We start from the raw sequence: 11,332 nt of genomic DNA on the forward strand, positions 1-11,332 counted from the left end.
ATGTTGCCTCTTCTTTGGCTAGAATCACAAGAGTGGACCAAAGCATAAACATCCATAAATAAGGAGGGCCAATAAAATCCACAATGAAGAACCCGAGCTTGGGTCCTAGAGGTGGACAAATGGCCTCCATATGTTGTAGCATGACAAGCTTGGAGAATTTCTTTTCCTTCCTCATGAGTGACACATCTTCTATAAAAGCCATCATTGCATCTCCTATATAAGAAAGGATCTTCCCACACATACCTTCTTGACTCATACCTCAACTTCTTCCTAGCTTGGTTGTCATGTTCCTCCGGAATAAAGTTAGAGCTCAAATAGCTATCAATATCCGCATACCAAGGGTCGGAGTGCGTGATAGCTAAGATAGAGTCATCGGGTAGCCATTTACTAATGGGTATCCCATCATCAATATCTTCTCGTGCTTCCTTTGACAACCTAGATAATTGGTCCACAACAACATTTTCGGAGCCCGATTTATCCTTGATTGTGACATCAAACTCTTGTAGCAACAATACCCAATGTATTAACCTCGGCTTAGCATCATTCTTGACCATAAGTTGCTTGATAGCGGTGTGATCCGTGTAAACAATTACCTTAGAACAAAGAAGGTAAGGCCGGAATTTCTCAAAAGCACATACCATCGCCAACATTTTTTTTCCGTGGTAGTGTAATTGCATTGAGCATTGTCCAAGGTTTTGATTACATAAGCTATCACATGAAGCTTCTTGTCTTGTCTTTGACCCAAGACCGACCCTAATGCAAAGTCACTTGCATCACACATCAACTCAAAGGGGAGGTCCCAATTGGGTGGTTGCACTATTGGAGCCGATACCAAGACTTGCTTGAGCCTACAAAAGCTTTCAACACAAGATTCATCAAATATAAAGGGAGTGTCCTTGGCAAGAAGTGAGGTGAGGGGTTCAGCGATTTTTGAAAAATCTTTGACAAACCTTCGATAAAACCCCGCATGACCCAAGAAACTCCTCACACCCTTGACATTGGTGGGTGGGGGAAGTTTATCAATCACTTCAACTTTAGCCTTGTCCACTTGGATCCCTTTATTAGAGATAACATGACCAAGAACCACTCTCTCTTGCACCATAAAGTGGCATTTTTCCCAATTCAACTTGAGGTTGTATTGGATGCAAGTTTGGAGCACTTAGGAGAGGTTCTTCAAAAAATCATCAAATGAGCTGCCATGGACACTAAAGTTGTCCATAAACACCTCCATAGACTTCTTAATGTAATTGGAAAAGATAGACATCATAGCTTGTTGAAATGTCCCTAGAGCATTGCAAAGCCCAAATGGCATTCTCCGATATGCGAAGACACCATAAGGACAAGTAAAAGTGGGTTTTGCGTGATCATCCGGGTGTATGGGTATTTGGAAAAACCCGTCAAGAAAGAACAAATATTCATGGTTTTCAAGTCTCTCGGACATTTGGCCAATGAATGGCGAGGGGAAGTGATCCTTGATTGAGGCGGAATTGAATTTTCAATAATCAATACACATTCTCGATACCGTGACCGGTCGGGTGGAGATGAGCTTACCCAATAGTTTCCCGAGATGGAGTATATGATTCCAGCCTCAAGCAACTTATAAACTTCCTTCCTCACCACCTCCTTCAATTTCTCATTCAACCTTCTCATAGGTTGAGCGGAATGAGTGAATCCATTCTTTTGTGTTATGCGGTGCATGCATATTCGAGGATCGATTACCGTGAGATCATCAAGGCTATATCCAATGGCTTTCTTTTTTATTTGAGGACATTTAAAAGTTTTTCCTTTTGAGACGCCATTAGGTTTGCATTGATGATAACGGGGAAGGAGTTTGCCTCATCAAGGTAGGTATACTCAGGGGTGGGTAAAGGGTTGAGATCTACCTTTGGAGCGTTCTTACCCTCATATTCATTAAGGATTGGTGATAAAGCCTCATAGTCTTATTCCAAATGCTCCCCCGAGCATTTATCCTTTACATCTTCAATCACTTATTTTAACATGTCTACCGAGTAGACACTCTCAAACATTGGTTGTGACATTGCCCCGGTCAAGGAAAATTCTATCATATTTCCTCCCACTTTGAAAGTGAGCTTCCTCCTTGACACTTATGTTGACATCCCCATTTGTCAAGAAGGGCCTCCCAAGGATAATGGGAGTTTGTTGGTCTTTCGGAATGTCTAGAATCACAAAGTCCACCGGAATATATAAATTGCCCACTTTAACCGAAACATCTTCAATTACACCCATTGGTCTTTGTACTGACCTATCGGCTAGTTGCAAGGTCATAGAAGTAGGTATTATATCATACAAACCAACCTTCCTTGCAATAGGGAGTGGAAGTATGCTAATACTAGCACCAAGATCACAAAGTGCTTTCTTGATACTCACATTACTCACCATGCACGAAATAGAGAAACTACCCGAATCTTGTAGCTTTTCCGGCATGGGATTGAGTAAGACCGCGCTAGATTGCCCCCTAAGAGCCACTAGACCATATCCTCCGATCCTCCTCTTCTTTGTCAAAACATCCTTCTAGAACTTGGTGTAGAGTGACATTTGTGTCACTACCTTGGTTAAAGGTAATGAAACTTTAAGTTTCTTCAACATATCCAAGAATTTAGAGAATTTCTTCTCCTCATTCATTACTCTACTTCTATTAGGAAATGGTATTGGAGGGTTGTAGGTATTTTTGGAAGTGGAAGCTTGCTTGGTGGTATCCGCTTCTTTTGATTCCTTTCTTTTACCTTGGTCTCTTTCAACCACTCTTTCTTCGTCTCTTTCAACCACAATCTCCTCCTAGACAAAGTTCTCGTCATCTTCAAGATATTCACTCACCTCCCCTTCTTAGTGTTGTCAACTCTACTTGTGGGTGAGAGAGGTGGACTCTCCTCACCATCTTTCATCCCGTGCGTCTTTCTTTTTGGTTCATAATCCTTGTAAGGATCCTCTAAATCTTTTCCGCTCCTCAAGGTTGCCACATGAACTTGTTGGTGTGATGGTGGTCCATCCCTAGGATAAGACCCTTGAGGAGGCAATGAACGTGGGACTCTTTATGAGGACGAGGGGCTTTGATTGGCCATATATGAGTCAAATGTCCTTTGATGTGCTTGGACATTGGATAGCTCGGTCTTCAAGCTTTTGAATTATTGGTCCACTTGAGCCTATATTCTTTCGGCCTTTGCATCGATTTCCCTTAGCAATTTCTCAAGAGAGGAGTTGGGGTTTGGTGGTTCAATGTATTGTTGTTGGCTTTGTGGAGGTGGGTAAGAGTTTTGTTGTTTTTGATACCCTTGTTGTTGGTTGAAAGGTTGTTGAAATGGTGGATTTTGTTGTTGATGATACCCTTGTTGGAATGGAGGGTTTTGTTGTTGGTTTTTTGTAGTTGTCTATTTCATGTGGTGGGATGTAGTTGGGATTGTCATGTTAACGTTTAGGGTGGGATGTACTTTGCATTAGGACTATTTGATCTTTTGTTGAGTGCATGAATAGGTTCTATATTGGACCTCTTTTCCCACTCGATCATGAGATCGAGAAAACATTTCGCACAAGAAGAAGACAAGCTCTATCGGCAATAAGAAGATCTCCACCTTTTGTTAACCCACCAAACACCCAAACTTCCATAATTGATCATCCAAATACACCACCCTCTTCCTCCACCCTATCACTTCTCCACATTCCACACAACTCTCCACCAAACAACTCTCTAATCAATTCTCCACAAAACTCACCAACACATCCACAATACTCCATCCATACCAACAACACCGAATCTCCATGACATAATCTAGTAAACAACAATATGGCGGATCAACCTATGGGATACTATAATAGGCCGGATCCCAACCGGGCTTGTTCGGAAATCGACTATGGAGCTCTTGCTCCTAAACTTTTGAGCTTCGACACCATGTGATAAATTACAAGATGTGTTCCATGGGATAAAAAGTGAAGATGCCCATCAACATCTCACTACATTCAAGGAGAAAGCGGGTTCTATCAAGCACAACGGTGTAACCGAAGAGCAAATACTCCTAATGCTTTTACCTATCACCTTGAAAGACAATGCTAAGAAGTGGTTGAATTCTCATGAGCCGGGTTCATTTACCACTTGGGAGGCTTTATCTAAAGCTTTCATCAACAAATTTTACCCACCATCTAAAACCGCGAGAATTCGCCATGAGATTCAAACCTTCAAACAAAGACCCATGAAAACTCTAAGTGAAGCTTGGGAACCTTGTAGGGATCTCCTCACATCTTGCCCACACCATGGTATCTCAAAATGGATGATCACCCAAATTTTTTTCCAAACTCTTGAACAAAGGTTTCGGGACATGATCGTGGCGGCATCCGGTGGTAATTTTGATAACATGAACAATGCTCAAATCACGGAAATGATCCAAAATATTTCCGAGATGGAGAGTAGCTATGAAAGGGATATGGAATACAAGAGTGAGGGGCCTTCTAAGATAGAATCGGAGTACAAGGCGGTGTGAGGCATATAATTGAATATTGCTTATCAATTCCACAAGATGACCAACAAGAATGCTTTGTTCTTCAAGGGCAAGGTGCACCAAGGGTCATTATGTTGGACAACCACTGGACCCCAAGTATCAACAACCACAGTACATGCCTCCACCAAAACCCGATCATTCAAGGCAATATAACCAAAACCAATGTCAAAGGGATTACTTTATACTTGATTAAGTTGTAGAAATTAAAGGGGATGTTAAGGGGTTTAATTAGTATGGTCATTATAATAGATTGTAGTAATGAATGTAGTAATTAATTGTGTAGGAAGCTTCATTGAGGAGCATTTCTAGTGTCTAGCTTGAAGATTGGGCAAGACAAGCTTAAGGTAGGGTTTTCCCTACTTAGCCATAATGATATGAGTGTTTAATTGTGCATTTATTACCATTAATTGCATTTGTTTCATGTTAGTTGCATTGTAACATGTTTTGGATAATTATGGTCTATCACATAATAATACTTTGTGATAATAATACAAGTATGGTTAATGGTCACAATGTTGTTTATCTTGCAGTATAACATGTTAAAAGCAAAGAAATGGTTTAATGAAGCATTGAGCATGCTTTTTAGTTGTTGTGTTGATATGGTTGTATATATGCCTTTTTTGGATGTATTTGGCTTTTTTGGTGCTTGGGTTGACAATGGAGGATGTTGGAGGATTCTTGATTATGATTTTGGAGATGGAAGGCGGTTGGGAAACCATCTTCTACTCAAGTCACCCTTGGACCTTCCCACTCCAATGGGGATGTGCACATTTAGTACTTGGGTTATGGAGGGACTCGTGTGGTGAGACACGACGTCTGGCAGGGGACTCGAGTCACACTCGGGCCCGGTACCACGGACGTGTTCCGAGTACCTTGTGTGTTAGTGACGTCGTGGGCGTGTCCCGGTCACCGGTTTGTGGAGATGTATGTTGGAGGGTGATTCTTATCTTTCATCATACCTTGTTGGTTTCATCTTGCATTGTCATATGATTAGGTAAGCTTAGTATTGCATGCATTGAAAATTTATATCGTTAAGCTAACACTTGGGTTTGAATTATCTATGGTGAACCATATGGTGATTTCCACCCATACGGGGAGCAGTGTGATAGGTGTTCATATTGACTCGCGGGCTTTGGGAGCGGTCTTCATCGTTGTCACTACATACCCTTATCTTACTTTTTGACAATTAAAATCCTATTTTCGATTTGGATGGTATTTGCATCACCCAACTTGTAACCACTTAACTACAACTTATCTGTTTCCTTATATTGAGTTGAGAACTTCTTTACTTGATTTGGATGGTCTTGTCATGCCTCCATGCGTTGGGAATGCCTAAGGGAAGAGATCCTGACTTATAGGGGTGTTAGAGGAATTGCCTTGAGGAAGGATCCCGACTTGTGGGGGTGTTACAGTATCCTAGCCCGAAAAGGATGTTGGGGACCTGGGCCAGCTTCAGGGGAGGCAATGCGTCTTTCGGCGGGTTGAGGGACATGCCCGAGAAGTACCCTTGACGCCTCAAGATTCTGTTGATTGTGAGTTTCGAGTGTTAGAAATCATATTTTGAATATCACATATTTTAGTTTAAAGTTTTAGTCATAAAAACTTAAGGATCTTATGCATTCAAGACATATAAATAAGTGTAAAGGAAAACCGGTTCCTTACATTGAATATTTCGATTTATGGGCACAAGTAAGGTCTCCTACCTTCACTTGTTCTTGAGCTATGATGAGTAATAAGATGATCCTCCAAAGACTTCAAGTATAGAAGCCACTCCTCTTGATTGCACCCAAGATTATCCCTTATCTCTACTAAATAATATGTGCTAGATATTTGTTTGGTAGTTTACCTTAAAATTGATTACTAATAATCATATATTACATTAATAATATTAGTAATGTGATTGAACAATTTGGATCATCATTTCTCAAGTTTATGAGAAAGATGGAAGAGAAAAGTGGAAAGATGCATAAGTAAATGATGCATGTGAATGAATAATTATAAGAGAATAAAATTCTCTAAAGATAAATGGAGGGTTGGAGTAGTCCAATATAGGGCATCTCACTTTCTCCTTTTTGTCTTCACAAGAAATAGACGTGTAAGATGTGTAAGAGTAGGTGTAAGACTAGTTGTAGGTAGACATCATTATATGTCATTTTATCAAATAAAATAAAACAACCATAACCCACTAACACACCCTCCATTTTCGGTCTATATACATAAAATGGACTACCATTTTATTTTGTCAATTTGTCATTTGTCACACAATATGTCACATGTAGTATGATACATGTTATTAATTAATTTAATGCATATTTATCACATAAATATCATTTCATGAATTAATTAAATTACATACAACAAATTGACTAGTGATACTTGATCACATAAATAAAATGGGTCATATAATTATAATTCACAACATCTTGTAATTATAATTAACCATTCATTCTTATCTCTATTGTTTCTCAAACAATAAAAATTTTTAGTAACAAATCATTTTATTACTAAAATAAATCTTATTTAATCCCATTACAATAAGATAATTATTCTCTCTCACAAATTGAATTGTTCAATTTTAAGGAATTGATAACTTGTATCGTCATACAATTAATCAACTTTACAGATTAGGGCATCATCCTTTAGGTGTGACCTTAAGGGATCAACTGACCACCACTGTCCCACGACAGTAACGTCAAACTCTAGCAAGCCAATCGTTACCGATTAATGTTGATCAGTTAACTATAAAATGAATCATCCCTTACGTATTCTTAAAAATGAGATTTAAACATGTGATCATCATGATCGATAATTGTGATCGCATTATTGTCGGGGACACTCCAACAATCTCCCACTTGTCCTCGACAAGTGTGCGTCACCAATTCTCTTGTCCTATTACTATCTCCCACTCAATGCAAGGTGTCTTTCAGGTCGTACTTGCAAGTGATCATATCGAGAGTGGTTTCCTCGATCTGGAGAATAACTGATTTGACCGGAATTATCTACCATAGATACCTTTCGAGCGTGGCCACGCATTTCCAGTTCATTACTCCTCGAGTGGCCCTGATGTAACACCCGCAAATTTTCCATTTTGACATTTATAATTTAATTAACCATTCTATTGTCTCAATTAATTTCATTGTTAAACACGATTTTTATAAATATTATATTTTTAAAACTTAAGTAATACAAATAAATATTTTGGTCGGATAATAATGATAATAATAATAATATTTCCCGTCTTGAGTTGTAGCGGGCTTGAGACGTAATTTCTAGTGTATATCGACTCAATCTTGCATGTTGGGCCTAGTACGACCATTGGGCTCACATACTACTCCTTCCTCCTCATATAAATCATGAAGGAAACCCTAACTACACCTCCTTCCTCAATTTTTCAGCATTCATCTTCAACAACCATCACCATTTTTATACATTTCTCTTACAAATCTTCAAAACTCCATAACTTGCTCAATTCTTGTCCGAATCAAGTGATTTTCGCGTCTATCTCTTCCTCTAACCGCCCTCCATCTTTCTAGGTAAGAAAGGTACCGACTTTCCTCCATTAATGGGGCTGTCGACCCATTTTAAACTTGGTAACCTTTTTCTAGTTTCGATTCTTAGTCTTAATTTGTGTTTTCTTATGTTTAGGAGAAAGATTAGTTGACCCGGAAGTGGATTCTTTAAGTGTAGACGATTCTACTGTGGATTAACGGGATAGAAAGGTAACGATGATGGGTTACTCGACATTATGTCAAATTTGTGTGTTTATATGTTGTAGTTTGTTCATATGTATGTTGAAGTTTGAATCTTTTCTTGTTTCACATGTTTGTTGTTGAATGAGTTTGTATGAGAAACCATCTCATGGTTGGTTGAAGGAATTTCCAATTTTTTGGGTTACATGAATGTTTATATGGATGAATTTGTAAAGAAACCGTCTTATTTATGCTTAATAATTGTGTATAATCATGTCATGAAGTTGTTAGTTTGGAGTTGTTTGAATTTGAATCGAATCTTGTGTTTTAATCCCTCTTTTATGCTTTGATTTCACCCTTAATACTTGCATGAAGTTACTTGGGTAATATATGCTGTAATTGGGATGGTAATGGCATGATAAAAAAATGATTTGGGGATGACGATGAATTTGTTGTGTCGTGCAAATCAGTGATTTGCGCAGGCTGCGCCACAGCCTGTACCAATTTTGGTAAAATGGCCATAACTTCTTCGTTACTTGTTTGTTTGAGGCTTATGACCTACCGTTAGAACCGTAAGAGGATAAGCTATCACCTCTAACTGGTTTCACCTTATTATCATGTATATAACTCAAGTTATGATAATTTGAAGTTGACCCTTGTTGTAGTCGAGTACTAAACTTGTTGTTATAGATTGGGTTTTATGTTTCTTATTGGGTATGCATCTCAAACTTGTTTCTAATGATTGTGTATGGTGCGTTGACACTCTTTTATCATGGGAGCACTTGATATGTGTTATACTCTCGTACTTATGCATGCTTCACATGAATTGTTTACGTCACGTTTATATAATCATTGTTACTCGTATTTGTGACCCGAGTGTGACGGTTTACATTGTGTGACGACTTGACATTCCTTATTTTGCCCTCAGACCTTGGGTCACGGTTAGGTGCCATTGTTTCCGAGTTGGGTTATCCTTCCGCCTCTTCGGACCTTGGGGTACGGATAGGTACCATGGTTCCGATTTGGGGTTACTCGACCTTGGGACACGGCTAGGTGTCATGGATCGAGTCTTGGATACGGATAGGTCACCGCATGTCGAATCGGGTGTCGCCCATCCCAAGAGTCTGGCCAGGTTTAGACTAGGACCGTATTATGATCGTCGTCCTACCAGGAGGTTGGAGTATAGGGGTTTGTCTTGTAGGTCCATACTACGTAAATGTCTCGCTTGTTACGGTCTTTGGCGTGTTCTTATATACGAGTGTTCACGTCTTCTATGATTGTTTGTGAGAGTCTTGGTCTTATCGGATACTAGTGGTGAGATGCAAGCCCCTAGTTGAGATATGATCGTCGGGATTGATGTTCCCATCCGTTCTTATGGTGAGATGCAAGCCATAAGTATGAATGTGACATTGGTAGCCACGTCCCGTGCAATGTTTGTTAAGAAATTTTCAAAGTAATGGCTATGGTTTCCATCCATGTATTTCCATTCAACTGATCCGTTATTTATATACTTCATATGATTCAATGCCTATCTCATTATGAATGCAATATGCCTATCTCATTATGATTATCATTTATATTCCCTTGTTCATTATTATTCAAGTATGATGTATGATCAATATGTTTAACTAAGTTCTTGCTTACTTGTATTTTGACATATTGTGGCTGGGAGAACCCTGAGTTACTCCCCACTGACTGTGGCGTTCATGTTTACATGAATGACAGGTTTGTGATGCAGATTATGGGGAAGACGTGTGAGCTAGCGAGAACGTTGACCCTTGGACTTTAGCTACCGTTTTTTAGACTCACTTATCGTTAGACTTGTGCTTATTCGTGGGATATCTTTTCCCCAACGCACTTTGTTTTTAACTGTAAAACTTAATTATCTTACTTTTCATTTTCGTTTGATAACTTATGGTGGATTTCACACTTTAAACTTTTAAAGGTTTTAAAAATCCCGTATTTTCCGCTTAGATTTAATAGTTCTTTTGATGCCCTATCGAGGGGTGTCACACCTGAGATATTGTTTTAACCCTGACAAGGGGGTTGATGATTCCTATCGCACTATTCCCTTCGACTAGCCACAACCATCATAACCCAAAATATGCCCATTTGACCCCATTTACGAAGGTCGTAGTAACATAAATCAAAGTTAATCTGAAACCATGCCACCTTAGGCGAACAGTCTTTAGTCAAAAGAATCGACTTATTAGAATACTATAGTAGCTCTCGCCACGACCAGGCTTTATAAATTTGCCAGAACTCTATAAGCGTCACTGCCCGACAAAGTGTTCCTAACAGGCTGCCTATGTGATCGACTAGTTATCTCACATGACTCTATGACACTTGAACTTGCCATCAATCGCATCACACTCTAGTCACTTCGAGACGTCACCTCATACAAGTGACTATGGGCAAATACCATGTTAATCCGAGTTCACTTTAACGGGGTTCAATATTGTCTCTACAACCCGTTTGGATGTAACAAAGTATAAAAGGAGTTTTTAAGATTTAAAAACTCGAATGACAAATGTGATTATCTCATATGAATAGTCAATACTTGATTACTACTTCATATTTTTATAATAAATTTTCATCTTATATGTAGTTGTTCATCTCAATCCAATTGAAATGACATGACTCATCATGTTAAGCCTATGAGAAGGCTTTGGTTAGTAGGTTTTATCAACTTCTTGTACCTTACTTAACCTTACTACATACTCGTTTTCCTTTGTAATGTATACATTTGCATTACAAAACTTTCTGAGTACGTGTCTAGATCCAATCTAGACATAAGCTCTCTAGCCTTAGAATAGCTCCCATTGTTTTCACAAAGTGTGTGGGATCCATCCTCTTGCACATCTTATGATTGCAAGTGTACTCAATTTCCGTTGTAAGCATCTCTTATTGTTCTTTATTACCTAGAACAATTCTAGCAAATCCACTTCTTAAATAACATAGCCACAATGGTTCCTTAACCATCTTTAGGTGTTTCGAATACGGTTTTTGTCCGAAACCTTATACAATCTCAACAGTCATTAGTGTAAACCCTTACACAAATTTGTGAATTGTAAAAACACTTAACTTTGCATCTTCAATGCTTCTTCAAGCACTTAAGAATAATCAATATGGCTA

The 11,332-nt window shown here is 38.9% G+C and overlaps 1 protein-coding gene across 1 annotated transcript; it reads right to left on the reverse strand.

Annotated features, from left to right (window-relative positions):
* Positions 1 to 2,019: 2,019 nt before the first annotated feature.
* On the reverse strand, positions 2,020 to 2,445 carry LOC141588819 (uncharacterized). The gene has a single exon (XM_074410241.1). The coding sequence runs from the start codon at positions 2,443 to 2,445 to the stop codon at positions 2,020 to 2,022; it is 426 nt and encodes a 141-aa protein (XP_074266342.1).
* Between the last annotated feature and the right edge of the window lie 8,887 nt (positions 2,446 to 11,332).

Source organism: Silene latifolia, chromosome 6 (assembly GCF_048544455.1).
Source record: "Silene latifolia isolate original U9 population chromosome 6, ASM4854445v1, whole genome shotgun sequence".
Lineage (NCBI taxonomy): Eukaryota > Viridiplantae > Streptophyta > Magnoliopsida > Caryophyllales > Caryophyllaceae > Silene > Silene latifolia.